Source organism: Moschus berezovskii, chromosome 20, assembly GCF_049115385.1.
Source record: "Moschus berezovskii isolate FMDL1 chromosome 20, NW_MosBer_1.0, whole genome shotgun sequence".
NCBI lineage: Eukaryota > Metazoa > Chordata > Mammalia > Artiodactyla > Moschidae > Moschus > Moschus berezovskii.
In genome coordinates this window covers 53,857,829-53,873,269 of record NC_142479.1, presented here as the reverse complement: position 1 = coordinate 53,873,269, position 15,441 = coordinate 53,857,829, and the positions used below count along the sequence as shown (strand labels likewise).

Genomic DNA, 15,441 nt, shown 5'->3' with positions numbered 1-15,441 from the left:
TGAGGGATATTTTATAAAAATAACTGACCGGTACTCTTTAAAAGTGTTAAGGTCTTAAAAGACAAAGAAAGACAGAAGGGGCTGTGACAGACTTCAGGACACATGACAACTAGTGGGCGGAATCCTGTACTGGATCCTGCAACAGAAAAGGGTCATTGCTGGAGCAACTGGTGAAATTCAAGAAAAGTCCCTGGTTAATTAACATTATTGGGTCAATGGTAATGTATTGGTTTTGATCATTGTATAATGTTTATGTGATCTGTTCATATTAGGGGAAGCTGGGTGAAGGAGACACCCAGCATTCTGTAGATTTGGTACAATTTTTGCAACTTTTAATGAAAATTCAAGATAGTTTCAAAATAAAAAGTCATAAAAGAGCTCTGTCCCAGAGCAGTTGTCTATTTGTGGAGGAGTCAGAGAAACTGGGTGATGGGAAGTGTGGATCAGAGACCTGAGATTTTTGGTGCTTCCCTGCTGCTCACTGCCTGGCACCTTTGTATGTTGTTAAAGCTGCTTCCAGAAGCCTTCCAGATTGGCCCTGCCCACATCTTATCACAACCATCTCTCCAACAAGTTTTCACCACTGCCTCTGCCACATGGATAGTTCCGGGTCTGTTACATAGGTAGTGGGTGGAATAGTGGCCCCCTGAACTTTGTGTGCACCTGGAACCTCAGAACATGAACTGATTTGGAAATAAGCTCTTTGCAGACGTAAGAACTGAGAGAAGATCATACTGGATTGGTGAGAGTATTAGTTGCTCAGTTATGTCAGACTCTTTTTGGGATCCCAGGGACTACAGCCCACCAGGCTCCTCTGCCCATGGAATTCTCTAGGCAAGAATACTGGAGCGGGTTACCATTTCCTTCTCCAGAGGATCTTCCTGACCCAGGGATCAAACTCGGGTCTCCTGCATTGCAGGCAGACTCTTAACCTTCTGAGCCACCAGGGAAGCCTAGGGTGGGCACTAAATCCAATGAGTGTCCTAAGATAGAAAAGGACCCACAGACCCAGAGAGATGATGGCTACGTGAAGACAGGGCAGAGATTGGAGTTGCGTTGCCAAACCAAGGAGGGCAAGGAGCGGACAGAAACTGGAAGAGGCGAGGCAGGATCCCCCTCAGCACTTCCACACGGAGTGTGGCACCTTAATTTTAGACTTCCGTACTCCAGAACTGTGAGAGAAGACTTTTGGTTGTTTTAACCATGAGGTTTGCGATAATGTGTTACTGCAGCCCCAGGACATGAATACACATGAGCTGCACTTTTCTGATATTTATTCGTAGCTTCAGTAATTCGGATGTGTGTCCTCTCTTCCCATCTCAGGCTGGGGGTTTCCAAAGAGCAGAGACCGTCTCTTCAATGAGACTGGGGCTTTGAGGGCAAGGGCTGTGTCTCCTTCCTCAGACTGGGCTGTCCCGAGGTCTCCTCCTTCCTTAGGAGCAGCCAGGTCCTCAGCACACAATGCTGGTTCTGTGGGGGGGGCTGCCTGGCCCTGCCCCTTCACCAGTTTGGATTGGCATCAGTTTCCCCTCAACTGGCTGTTGCTGGGAGACTCACCAACCGCAAGGGGCACCGCCCTCCTTTACCTCCACCTCCTCTTCCCCGGGGGAAGGCTGGAGAAGGGTCAGGTAATAGCCACGTGCCACACAAAACTGGCCTGGGAGTCCAGAGGTGGGGGGTACTCCAGTTCCAACAGATGATGCCGCCCCCCTAACCCATCACATTAACCCCTGCTGCTCCAGAAAGTGGCCCCTCTTCAAAATGTCAGGAACAGCAGGCTGGGCTATTTGCACCTAGACCCCTGTCTACAGGGGGAAGAGGGCTGGCCTTAGGATCTGAGCCAGGGTCTAGCCCTGGGTGGGGGAGACGGTCAGAACTGTTTCTGATGCTGGGATTCCAGGGTCCCTGAAGGTTGGGAGCGGGCTGGCAAAGATCTCTTCCTGGATTGCGTGGGTGAACGTATGCGTCATGGGTTCCCCACCCTCTTTGTCTTTTGGATTCCCCTTTGGTGAGGGGCAAGGAGGGAGCCTCTTGTGGGTTCCACTGAATCAAGTGAGAGGGAAGAAGAGCTCTTCCTGTGTCCCGTGCTCCAGGGATTCTGTCCGTGGTTCCTGGCGGTGGAAAGAGATGGGGTGGTGGGCACCACAGAGGAAGCAGGCGCTGGGCTCTGCACCCACTGGCGCTCCCTGGGTCCCTCCGAATGCTGCAAGTGTCTCTGGAGAGCACCCCAACCCCTCCACCACACAGCCAACAGCAATGTCTTCTAACAAAGGCATCTCCTTCAGCCCAAATCCCTGCCGCCTTTCACTGAGGAAATTGTCGGGCTGGGCCGGGGTGGGGGACCATTCTCTGGAAGGAGATTAGGAGTGTCTGTCAGGGGAGGTTGGGGTGGGGCGGGGCCCTCGCTTACTCACATCCTCGAGAGTCCTCAGCATGGCAGATTTGGGGAGCCCACAGCCTCAAGTGTCTGTCTCAGCATTGTCTTCTAAGCCCCAGTGGCGGCGGGTGGGGGTGGGGAGGGCGGCTCCCCGACTTCTGCTTTGGTGGCGGTTGGGGAGGGGGCAAAGGGAGGCTCTGCTTCCATTCCAGGAGCAGTTGATCCAGGAGGAGTCCCGGAGCCTCCAGCAGGGGCTGTTGGGGCCTGTCCGGGGAGATGGGACGTGTCAGGCAGCCCCAGACACGACCGCATTCCTCCCAACATGCCTGCCGGGGTCTGTGGGGCTGAGGGGCGGTGGGAGGGCGGGGTGAGGCCGCAGGGGTGCCTTTGGAGGTTGTCTGGGAGGCCTGAGATGGCTGCGGTCCCAATATACACATGTATGAGGCAGAGCTTGATGGACCCCTGGAAATGTCCCCTGACCCTCGGGGCCTCAGTAGTTGGGGACCCTTGACTCCACTTTCTGATGCCTGCGCTCCTCCACCCACCAAAACCTACAAGGGGCTCAGACATCGGTGCCTGAGCCAGACCCTCCCATGGGGTTGCCCTGGTGGTCTGAGTGCCCTGGTGCCCCCATTCCTGTTCCAGGGGTATTGCTCCACCCTCTCTGGGGCCCAGACTGGGCTACAACAATGCTCCCCAGACTCTGTGCCCCACTCGACTTACAAAACCCTTTCACATCCATTGTCACGTTGTCTTCTCAGAGCTGACTCTGCAGTAGGCAGAGTGGCCACCGAGAGTCCGTGGCCAGACTGAGCAGGTGGTATTTACGCCCACTTTACAGATGAGCAAACCGAGACTCGGAAGAGTGTCAGGGCCTAGGTCACACAGGAGTAAACAGCAGAGTCAGGCCTCCACGTGACTCCATGCTCTTTTCCGATGTCTTCTGTGACCCCCACCTGCCCTTGGCCAGGCTAAGCAGCCAATGCCATGGGCATATCCACAGGCGTGTGGAGGACTTTCGGGTCTGTGCCCAGGGCTGAGGAGAGCTGCCTGGATTCCTCTTTACCTGGGGGATTGGGTTGGAAGCCTGAGCCACTTGACTACTGGCAGGGCATGTTTCAGGAGTGTGACAGGCCCCATGGCACAGCCCAGAAGGTCAGACCTGGGAGGGTCCCAAAGCCTCGTCTCATTTTATAGATGGTAATGCTGAGCGGCATCTCTGTGCCCCATGTGACCTCGCCATGCTGTTGTTCCTCCAGCCAGGTGCCTCCTGGAATGGTGGGCTTCCCCCAGGTGGATGGCAGAGGCCCACTGAATTGATGAGAAACTAACAAGTCACCAGGTTTATGGTGCAAGCAGGCCCTACTCCCACCATCTTGCTGAGCCCAGCACGCGTGCTCCCAGGGTCCGAAGGGAAAGTGTAGCCTGCAGGCCCACACCTCCTCCTGTGAATCACACCTGGCGGGACAAGAAACCCCAAACACCCTGAACAATGAGTTTCCAGTAAAATATGACAGAGATGATGAGGTGGATGAGAGGAGGGATCTGCCTGGGAGTTGGCACTGGCCTCTGGGTGATGAAAGCCAAGGGGAATGGAAAATGCCAGGCCCGCCCCTTCCCAGGAGTATAAAACCAGGCATCCTTCTAACTCCCCTCAGCACCTTTCTCTTCCCTGCCGACTCGCTCACTTGCTCATTCACCTCTCTCCTTGGCACCATGACCTCCTGTAGCCTCCAGTACACCTCCTCCAGCTCCATCAAGAGCTCCGGGGGCATCGGTGGTGGCTCTAGCCGCATGTCTTCCGTCCTGGCTGGAGGCTCCTGCAGGGCCCCCAGCGCCTATGGAGGCCTGTCTGTCTCCTCCTCCCGCTACTCCTCCGGGGGTGCCTGCGGGCTGGGGGGCGGCTACGGCGGTGGCTTCAGCAGCAGCAGCAGCTTTGGCGGGGCCCTGGGCAGCGGCTTCGGTGGAGGATATGGCGGTGGCCTTGGTGCCGGCTTTGGTGGTGGCTTCGGTAGTGGCTTCGGTGGTGGCGTGGGCAGTGGTTTTGGTGGTGGCTTTGGCGGCGGTGATGGGCTCCTGGCAGGCAGTGAGAAGGTGACCATGCAGAACCTGAATGACCGCCTGGCTTCCTATCTGGACAAGGTGCGTGCCCTGGAAGAGGCCAATGCCGACCTGGAGGTGAAGATCCGTGACTGGTACCAGAGGCAGCGGCCTGCTGAGACCAAGGACTACAGCCCCTACTTCAAGACCATCGAGGACCTCAGGAACAAGGTGCGTGGGCCAGGCAGCAGGAGGTGCCGTACTGGCCACCTCACTCAGGAGCATTAAGATTGCTTCGAATTCTTAGACAGGCTAGCCTCCAGCCCCTTCTTCTGGCTCTGGATGCCCCCAACAGAGCTGGTCTATGAGAAGATGGTCTCCCTTTCCCCACCTGGCTCATACCTCTCTGGACTCGAGACCCATGAGACACCAGGGGTTGCTACCCTTACAATTTACAGAAGAAGAAGTTGAAGCTTTGGGCTGTCTGCCCAAGCTCACATAGCAAATTAATGGCAGGGCCAAAGCTAGAGCCCTTGTGCCCCACCTGCCAGCTTGGGAGGCAGCAACCTGTTCTCCACCCCAGAGGAGGAGTGAGGCTGTAACGGGACCAGGCTAGACATCCAAACCGCTCATTAGCTCATTAGTCTGGGCTGTGGTGGCTGCCTCCATGAGTCTTGGCACAGGCAGCCCCTCCCCACAGCCAACAGGGCATGGAAAACCCACAGAGATAATCAGCGGTGGCCCACCTCACGTGCCCCGCACAGGAGGGGAGCTGGGGGGAACTTGTGTCATCTGACTCTTGTTCCTTGCTCCCATATCACCCCAGGAGTCTGCTGATCTTGGTATCTGGCTCTGATGCTTTGAGGGGATTAGGGAAATCAGATGATGAGGGAGGGAACTCTAGCCAATCCAGAGTTCAATCTCTCCCCCAACCCTCCCCCCGCCCCCATTTGCTTCTTCTGTTTTGAATCCTCTGTGCCATCTGGACCTGTTTGTGGGAAAGCCCCACTTAAGATCCTGTGCTCCGAGGGCTTGAGAAGGAGTGCATGTGCCTACAGAGTCCTGGCAGGCCTGGCTTGTGCAGAGAGAGAATTCAAGTCAGGAAGGGGGTCTGGAGAGCCTGGTCATTCTCCTCAGTGGCAGGGAACTTGAGGCTCTGAGACCTATCTCAGGTTTTGCAACAAGTCAGTGGTAGAAGCAGGACCAAAACTCAAGGGCTACTTATTTTAAAACCAAGGCTCTTTCTATCCAGTCTTATGACCATGAGCCAGCAAAGTTCTGGGTCAAGGCTGGACCAACGGGGATTATCCTTTAGGCTGCCATGGCAAAGGCTTGTGGGGAGTAATGGGGATTCAAGAAAAGCATGAAAGTAAAGGCCTGATGCAGGCTGAAGTCTGGTCTGGCTAGCACTGTCCTTTCCACCAGTGACCTGTGCCCTTTCCATCTGCAGATCCTCGCAGCCACTGTGGACAATGCTAATGTTGTGCTGCAGATTGACAATGCCCGTCTGGCTGCTGATGACTTCCGCACAAAGTGAGTTTGCAGCGGTGGTTCAGAGCACCCAGTCTCCCCTGGGTGGGGCGTTTTGGGAGCAGTGTTCCCTGAACAGAGCGTGCCAGTGTCAGGATGGCTGTGTGCAATCCCCTTGGGGCGCTTGTAAAAATACAAGACTCTTGGGCCCCACCCTTGGGATTCTGATTCAGTTATTTTTAATAGGCTACTTGGGTGATTTTGATCCACAGTCAGATTAGGGAGCCACTGCTTCAGGGAGAGGCACTCCCCACTTCCCAACTTGCCCCTGAAGAGCAAGAGGTAGTCATAGTGGTTGGCATCTCCCCTCCATGAATTCTACAGCACAACCAACTATCTCATTCCTGTCATTGGCCCCCTCCCTAGATGTTCATATCTGAGGAATAATGGGCATTATGTCTATCTATGCCAATCAAGACTGGCTCCATAAACCACCCGAGAAGGCCAACTATGGACAGAAGGGGGAAGAGAACAGAACCACCAGTGTGACTGGGGTGGGTGTCTCATTTCTCTTGGGTCATTCTAGGTACGAGACGGAGCTGAACCTGCGCTTGAGCGTGGAGGCCGACATCAACGGCCTGCGCAGGGTGCTGGACGAGCTGACCCTGGCCAGAGCCGACCTGGAGATGCAAATCGAGAGCCTCAAGGAGGAGCTGGCCTACCTCCGGAAGAACCACGAGGAGGTGAGAGCTAAATGGGAAAGCCAGCTTAGAGGGTTAGCCGGGAGGGAAGAGATGCAATTCAGATGGCTGAAGACAACGTTCAGTCCAGGAACACCGCCGACCGGGGAATTCTAATCGGCCATCATAATGGATTGTTCATTGGTTGTGTAGGAAATGAACTCCCTGCGAGGCCAGGTGGGCGGAGACGTCAACGTGGAGATGGACGCCGCCCCCGGCGTGGACCTGAGCCGCATCCTGAACGAGATGCGCGACCAGTACGAGAAGATGGCGGAGAAGAACCGCAAGGATGCCGAGGACTGGTTCTTCAGCAAGGTGGGTGGCATTCGGGGTGGAAGGGACCCAGAACACCTTTTCCCTGGAACTTCCCGTGCGAACGGTGCTTTCTTTTCTGCAGACAGAGGAACTGAACCGCGAGGTGGCTACCAACAGCGAGCTGGTGCAGAGTGGCAAGAGCGAGATCTCGGAGCTCCGGCGCACCATGCAAAACCTGGAGATCGAGCTGCAGTCCCAGCTCAGCATGGTAGGGGCGTGGCCGGGCCTGGGAGTATGAGCGCAGGGTCTCGCTGGGAGGGAATGACCACCCTCCCTGATTCTTGATCTTCTTTCCTTCCCTCACAGAAAGCATCTCTGGAGAACAGCCTGGAGGAGACCAAAGGCCGCTACTGCATGCAGCTGTCCCAGATCCAGGAGCTGATCGGCAGCGTGGAAGAGCAGCTGGCCCAGCTGCGCTGCGAGATGGAGCAGCAGAACCAGGAATACAAGATCCTGCTGGACGTGAAGACCCGGCTGGAGCAGGAGATTGCCACCTACCGCCGCCTGCTGGAGGGCGAGGATGCCCAGTGAGTGCCTGTAACCCCTATCCTGTCCCCCAGTGTTCACTCACTGCTCCACCACGGTGTCTAATGATCTTTGCCCCTTTCTGTCTTCACAGCCTCTCCTCTTCCCAGTTCTCCTCTGGCTCTCAGTCATCCAGAGATGGTAAGGCCTTCCTCCTCATCCAGTCTGAACTTAGGACTGCTGTCTGTCTCCCAGCAGCTCTAGGATGTTAGATAGGGGCTTCTGGAGGAGTTGAGACAGGGTCCCATAGTTAGCACCACGGACAGAGCCCCACATGGTTTTCCCACCAAGCCTGGTCCATTAGGGCGGATCTGGACAGAACCATTTTGATCTCAGTTATTAGGACACTCCAGTCTGGGGACACAGACTCCCTGACCTTAGGGAGCTCTAGTCTGAAAGAAATGTGTTGATAATATCAGTGCTGGGGCAAGAGCAGTGGGTGAGGTGGTAATCAGGGGACAGGGCAGTAGGGAGACGGTTCATTTAAGTGCCCTGGGCTCCTTGGCCTGTGTGCTTCTGATTTCTCTATTGCCACCCACCACTAGTAACGCCCTCTCTTCTCTCTTCCCTAGTAACCTCCAGTCGCCAGGTTCGCACCAAAGTCGTGGACGTGCACGATGGCAAGGTGGTGTCCACACACGAGCAGATAGTTCGCACCAAGAACTAAGGCTTCTCTGCACTGCTCATGCCTAGAAAGCCCCCCAAGGGGACACAGATTTCCCTGGGGGATCCCTTCTCCTGTCCCCGCCTCCCCCGAGCACTTGACTCCTGAGCCCTGTTTCACCCTTGCCCCTTCCAGCAATCAATAAAGCTTCATTATCTGAGTTGCACAACCCCTGTCTCTGCCTGGTCATTGTTAGGAGTGGAGGTGGGGAGAATGCGGGGGAGGCATCTGTTGGGAACTCTCAGAGGACCTGGCTGTGGCCTCTGGGACTGGGAGAAAGAACCTGGGGGCAGATTGGACTCAGGTCCCGGCATTGCTTTCACACCGCAGAAAATAATGTGTGTACCAGCTCATATATGGCGTCTCCTGGAACATTCATTCATTCACTAACCCCTCCATTTACTCATTCATTCATTCAACAGATATCATTGAGTGCCTTTTGCATGCCAGGCACTATGCTAGGTTAGGGATTCTTAACAGTTTGGTCTTTAGGGATTTGAGTGTATATTGAAAACTATAGATCTCTTCCCACCCCCAGTAAGCATACGTATATTTGTATATAATTTAGGAGATTCACAGTTCCCCTAAAGCTCATCAGTGGAGGTCCATGAACCCAGTAAGAACTCATGTTTTACTGAGAGTTTTGTCTCCCTTCATTCCACCTGCTCTTGCCTCCAGAGCTGGGCCTTTAGTCCTGCCTGCTTTTAGTTAACACACAGCAAGTGGATTAGTGTCTCCAAGCCTCAGTTTTCACGTCAGTAAGTTGGGTACAATTACAGTACCTACCCCAGGACTTTGTTGTGAAAATTCACGTGTCAGACTGCTACCACAGTGCCTGGCACATTGCCAGCTCAGAGCATGGCTGTGTGAAATTCTTGTGCATGGTGACTCTTTTCCATAATGAGGGTATTTTTAGAGGCTTTGGGAACAGATGGACTGATTTCAAACCCTGGGTCTGTTCTGAATCAGCTCCATGCTCCAAGAAGCACGGTGAACTCTGCTTCTTGGAGTTTTTATGGGAATCCATTAACTGTGCATCAAGGCAGGGTTGCAGGAGCCTCCTCTGAGGGGGAGTGTCTTTTCCTCTCTTTTTGGAGGGCTGGAAAGGAAGGAGGAAGGGGAGGACCTTGCCTGAGTGAGTAGTGGAGATGCCAGAGGTGGGTAGGGCTCATTGCCCCGAGGTAGGAAAAAGTTAACTAGTCACTGTGTCAATTTCAACAGCTCATTCATTTGGCCGCATGAATGAAGCTTCGAGAGGGAGTTAGGGTGGGACTTTGGTTAAAGAAAAGGCAGTCTTTGAAGGCAAGAGGGCTAAAAGCCTTGGCTAGAATCAGACATCTTGAGTTGGAGTTGCAGCTCCTACACTGACTGGAATCTGGGCAAGATCCTCTTTTGCAAAATGGGGAATGAAAACCCTCACTGCGTTAAGTCCATGTAGGATTAAATGATCTCATGCAGGAACGAGTTTAGCATCGTGGTTGGCACATAGTTGGGGCTCTATAAAATGGAAGCGTAAGAGTCTGAGTTATTAGGCAAAGGAATGAAGTAATGTTGTTTTTTTTGACCTCATCTTCACCTCAGGAAAGAGAGACCATAAACTCCAGGATGTCTTTTTACCTGAGTATTGCTCTAAAAGGGTTGATCTGGGGTGATCTCTGGGTGAGGATGAGCCACTCTGGAGGTGAGCAACAGAGTTTTGGAGGTATGAGGGGACGGTTCAGGGAGGAGGAAGGTTTAAAGGCTCTTCCTTGGAGACAGAGAAGAGATGATTTTATGGCCCTTAAAGTGATAGGCCCCTAGTGGGGAGGGGCTGGGTGACACCCCTGGGGAGGCTGGACCATGAAGACCTGCGTTCCCAGCTGGGCAACGGACTCAACTGGCATGGAGTTGGGGGAGTGGTCCACATGGGGAGGACAGAGAGCAAAACATATCCGCAGTCATGGGCGAGAACTGTGTGAAGATTCTTGGGACATCGCTGCCTCCGAGGTGGTGCCGGATTAGTTTCCACCCTTGAAAGCTCTGCTTTCAAGGAATATAGAAATGTGAGATCTCTTAGACCTGGCTGTGGTGGGGCTAGCTTCTTCTCCGGAGAGGCTGCCATTACTCTTTGGAGGGAATCGGGAGAGAGTGGGCTTGCTTGACAGAGAGCAGGCTCAGAAGTGGAAGGGGAGGAAGTCAGGCAGTAGGCTTTGGGGTGGCCCTACCCGCCGTAGCCATCCCAGAGTCCCATACGGAGCCTGCTCTCCCCAACCCCACCGTACCCCACTGGGAAAAGGGGAGCCAACACTTTGGATCCAGCTGCTGACCACTGCGCTCGTCCACAGGCCCTGGCACCACAGGTACCCAGCTGAAAACCTGGGCCCTTTACTCCGACGAAGGCAAGACCGCCTCCCCACCGCCACCCTAGGTCTAGACGATGGGGAACTTGGCGAGCGACTCCATAGCGCTGTCTAGTGGAGGCAGGGGGGACTGCCTCTCAGAGTCCTGGGGCCGCCAGGTGGCCTCTCTGGCTCCACCTCCCCCGGAGCAATTAGGAAGAAGTGGACATCTCTCTGGAGAAGGAAATGGCAACCCACTCCAGTATTCTTGCCTGGAAACTTCCACGGACAGAGGAGCCAGGTGGGTTACAGTCCATGGGGTCACACAGAGTCAGACACAACTTAGCAACTGAATAACAGCAATAGTTAAGAAATACCCAGGTATCTTTAGTAAATTATATATATGTATTTGTTTTATAGAATTACTGTTGGTCCTTAATTTTTCAGTTATCCTCTCATTAATTTCATTTCATTACTTGGTCTCTTGCTAAAACCTAGAATTAACTGAATTGAAAAGGGATAGTTTTTAATAGGCATCTAATTTGCATGCTGTTTATAGGAAAACAATTCTTTTAGTATTAGAATTTTTTAAAATTTGCTTTACATTTTGGCTTCTTAGAATGTCTTTTGGGCATCCCTGGTGGCTCAGAGGTTAAAGTGTCTGCCTCCAATGCGGGAGACCCGGGTTCGATCCCTGGGTCGGGAAGATCCCCTGGAGAAGGAAACGGTAACCCACTCCAGTATTCTTGCCTGGAGAATCCCATGGACGGAGAAGCCTGGTAGGCTACAGTCCATGGGGTCGCAAAGAGTCGGACACGACTGAGTGACGGAACGGAACGGAATGGACATCTCTCTGTCCTCAGAACACAGGGGCGGTGTGGGAAGGGCTGCAAAGCCGACTCCTCCAACCTCCTCCTCTTTGGGGCACAGCAGCTTGCTCTAGGTCACAGGACGGAGAGTGGCCGAGCCCAGCCCTGCTCCCTCGTCAGGCTTGTGCTCATTCCTATTCTGTTTTCTTTCAGGATGAAGCTGAGAGCCCAGTGGCGCCAATATTAATTTCTCCTTGCTGACTCCAGGTTTTTTTTTTTTTAACTGGAAAAGGTCGATTTTGAAATTCTGGGTCTGCTTTAGTTTGGGAGGCTATTTTCCCCTAAATATTTACTTATTTGGCTGCATCAGATCTTAGTTGTAGCACGAGTGCTTTTCTCTAATTGTGGCACATGGATCCAGTTTCTCCTCAGCATGCGTGATTCTATTAACAGTTCCCTGACAGGGATCAAACCTGTGTCCCCTCCATTGGAAGGCAGATCCTTAACCACTGGACCACCAAGGAAGTCCCTGGGGGGCTCTTTTTGTTGTGAAAAGACCTCAAACATGTCCAGGAGCCACTCCAGGCAACAAGAGGCTTATCTCCTTGTGGTTATTTGTTTAGTTGAAGGGCTCATCCTCACAGCCACAGACAATCTGGTTTGGTAGCTAACTAGTCCTACAGGCTGGTATTGGAGGAGGCAGCCCTAAGGAAGCCTGAAGCCCAGGAGGCTGGTGGTCCCCATGTTCTGACCTGATCCTCACTGAGATTGGATGATGCCACAAAGAAAAAAGGGGCTACTTGGGATTTCCAGGGCAATGCCCAGATTCAGACAGACATGGGGCAAGCACCAATCCGAGAGCTGCCCTTTGCTGGGCCAGCGCTTCCCTGATGGGCTTCCCAGCTCAGTGTTAGCAGCTGTAGGGCAGGACTGGGAAAGGAAGCCTGTTTCCTTTGAGGTATTCTGATGAAGATGGGGTGCACAGAGACACAGAGAGATGGAGACAAACAGACATGCACATAGAGAGAAAGCACGGTGTGTGGGAAGAGAGAGAAGAGTCAGGGAGAAAGGAAAACAGAAGAAGACAAGCTAGTGAAGGCCTGGGCTAGGAACAGGTGGAGAGGCTTATTTATTCATCCACTCAGTCACACGCGTTTACTGAAGCTTACTGTTCTAGGTGTGGGGAAACCTAAGCATGAACTGAGGCAGACTTACCAAGAAGACAGACAAAGTGAGGAGGCTGGGGGTGGAGACAGGGAGCCCCGGGCTCGTCTTGGCTCACCTCAGCTCCCACTCCCTGCAGGACAAACCTGCTCAGGCTCCGGGTTTAGCTCTGTGACTGTGCTACATACCCTCTCTGAGGCTTAGTTTGCTCACTCGGAAAATGACTGTAAAATTAGTACCTACCTTATAAAATGACTCTGATGGGTAAATACGAACAGGGCAAGCAAAGCAACGGGAGTCTTACCTGGAGGCCTGGAGGTGCTTTCATAGAAGAAACCACACTCCTCCAACCTTTGGGTGCCCTTCTCCCAGCCCCACTTAGCACAGATGAAAGGGGGCTCATCAGACTAGGAGGATGGACTTATGAGTCAGAACACTGAGAGCTCAAGTTATCCACATAGTCCAAGGGGAAGTCGGGGGTGGACGCATTGCCGCTGACAGTCAGGAAATGTCCCTCTGGGTGCTAGATCCACACCCAGAGCCTTACAATATTAGCTTTTGAGACTCACAGCAGCCTGGGGAAGTCAGAAGTGTTTTTTACCATCCAAAGCCTTTGCTTGACAACTCACCACTTTTGTTCACACTGGTCTTCTGTCCTTGCAGTTGCATTCCTCCTTCCCACCTCAGGAGATTTGCACATGCTCTGCCCCCTCGCAGGCCATCCCTACCCCCAGGACGCTCTTCTGCTGGTTCACTTGCGCTCACCCTTCACTCAAGGGTTTCTTTCTCAGGGAGATGCTCCCCAATCTCCCCAACTGGGCCACATTCTCATTTTGTGCACCCCATTTTCCTACTGACAGTGCTCAGCCCAGTTTTGAATTGCACATTTGTTCTTGAGAGTCTGTTTTAGCCCATAGCTGCCTAAGGAGGTAGGGGCTCTGTCTGACTTCATCACCTCATCCCCAGCACTCAGTAGGACACCTGACACATGGTAGGTGCTCAATAAAGGATGAATCCAAACTTACAGAGAGGAAGTTGAGGTCCAGAGAAGGGAGACTGTTTCCCCAAGTAAGTGGAAGAACCTGGCTTTGGATTCAGAACTGTCCGGCTCCAAAGCCAGTGTCCTTAAAATTCTTCTGCTGGGCGTGTCCTTGCAGACACAGGCCTGGGGTGTCCAGGCTCAGGGGAGGAGCCTGTCCCATCCCCTGCTCTTGTCCATGCCCTCTGGTCTTGGAGAAGGGAAGTCTGGCTGGGTGGGGTGGTGGCAGGCGCCTGACGTGTGAGTAAAGACTGAGCGTTGACAGAGATGCAGGCGCCCTGGCCCTGCTTAGGTGGCTAATGGAGGGGCGGACCCACGCACCACGCCTGCCCTCCTTCCCCCCCGCAGCCAGCTACTTGATGACTCAGGGCCCTCCTGGGGCCCCACCTGGGCCCAGTGACAGACAGAAAGTTGAGGGGAGCAAGTGGGAGGTGTGAGCGGCTTGTCGCAGGCAAGCAGTGGGGTCCCTGTGGTCAGAGGAAGGCTGCCCTCGTCCCCTAAGTCCCCATCTCCTCTGCCCTTTGGGGACACCTCGTAGGTGGAACTGTGTGGTCCTTCTCTGTGCCTTTGTCTGCTCGAGTCCTTGAAGCCCCTCCTCTCCATGCTCTGCTTGGAGCACCAAGGGCATGGAGGCACCGTGGATGCTGGCTGCACTGTGGTGTTGGCTGCAGCCTTGCCCACGGGGCTGAAGAGGCAGCTGACTCTGCCTGGGTCTCAGGTGCCAGGGTGTCCTGAGCTGCCTGTGCACTGCTCCATGTTCACGCTTTGGAGGTTTCCCATGGTCGGTGTTGGAGGTGAACCCAGAGGGCAGCCCCCGAGCCCTGAGAGGGTAGAGGAGTGAGCCATGTCCTATGGCCTCGAAGAAATGGCTCGCTCAGGCCAGGGCTCTGTCAGCCTTCTTCATCCCTGACCCCACCTGGCCCGGTCTGGTTCCCTGGGCCATTCAGAGAGCTCGGGAGAGGGCAAAGGATGGCCCCCAGGTACTGAGGAGTAGGACCTCATTTCTGGGCCATAGGTGCTGTCCAGCATTGCAAACTCCTCTTTGTTTACTGGAGGCAGGGCCAGATGCAGAGAGCATCGGCAGATGTGGGGAGCAGGGTTGCACATGGGGAGTGCTGGGCATCCATGGGGAGGCCCCTCCAGGTAAAGGCCTCACACACACCGTCTTTCTGGCCCCTGACAACTCTGCTCAGAGCAGCTTCTCATGGGGAAACTGAGGCCAAGGCCCCAGGGATAGGGATGCTGGGCTGGGAGGCATCTCCTTCTCTCTCCAGCCCGCAGCCCCTCTGAGCCCTAGTGGGAGAGCCAGGACTGAGAACAGAGGCAGGCTGGGGGAGAAAAGTAGATTCTGGAGCTGACTTGAGGGAAGGCCAGATGTGGGAGGAAGGTCCCTGCCCTCTTAGCTTTCAAAGAAGATAGGAGAGCAGGCAGTGGCCAGGGTTTCCTCCATGTGGGCAGAGAATCCGCCAAGTAAGTCCAAAAGTCAGGGGAGACTCAGGTTAGACAGGCAATCCGGAGCAAGTAAACCATCAAGTCCTCCTCTTGCTGGCCCTGGGAGGGGGCTGTGGGGAGAGGGCCGGCTGTGCAGTGGTCCCCAGGGGCAGTCTCCCTGGGCTGCTGCAGTGAGCGTCTAAGGATGGGGGCCTGCCACTCTGAGCTGAGCGAGAGTCAGGGCAAGTCTGGAGGGCAGGAGATTGAGGAGGTGGCTGAGGGCAGGGATTGGTGGGCTTGGGACCAGGGCTGGAAAGAGGCCATTTCTCACTGAGTCAATTGAGCAGGGGTGCCCCAGCTGGGAGCCTCTGGTCAGCTAGGCTGGTCTCAGTTACCCTGACAAAGGCAGGCCTGGGTCCTTAGGATCCCCCAACATGACTGGATTTGCAGAGAATGGACATGCAGGGCCCCAGATGAACACTGCTGTCGGCTGTCCCCTTGCCTGCTCCCCCTGGTTTTGCCCAAACTCTCCCCCATCCAGCTAGGCCA

The 15,441-nt window shown here is 54.3% G+C and overlaps 1 protein-coding gene across 1 annotated transcript; it reads left to right on the top strand.

The window, feature by feature from the left end:
• Positions 1–4,029: 4,029 nt before the first annotated feature.
• On the top strand, positions 4,030–8,300 carry LOC129544394 (keratin, type I cytoskeletal 14). Its single transcript, XM_055407832.2, has 8 exons — positions 4,030–4,648; positions 5,868–5,950; positions 6,474–6,630; positions 6,781–6,942; positions 7,025–7,150; positions 7,249–7,469; positions 7,562–7,608; positions 8,040–8,300. Exons 1-8 carry the CDS (start codon positions 4,094–4,096, stop codon positions 8,132–8,134), a joined length of 1,446 nt encoding a protein of 481 aa, XP_055263807.2. The 5' UTR covers positions 4,030–4,093; the 3' UTR covers positions 8,135–8,300.
• Positions 8,301–15,441: the final 7,141 nt, after the last annotated feature.

Coding starts and splice junctions, on each gene's coding strand:
- LOC129544394 (XM_055407832.2), top strand. CDS start 4,094: ATGACCTCCTGTAGCCTCCAGTACACCTCCTCCAGCTCCATCAAGAGC. Junction 4,649..5,867: donor TCGAGGACCTCAGGAACAAG/GTGCGTGGGCCA, acceptor TTCCATCTGCAG/ATCCTCGCAGCCACTGTGGA. Junction 6,631..6,780: donor TCCGGAAGAACCACGAGGAG/GTGAGAGCTAAA, acceptor TTGGTTGTGTAG/GAAATGAACTCCCTGCGAGG.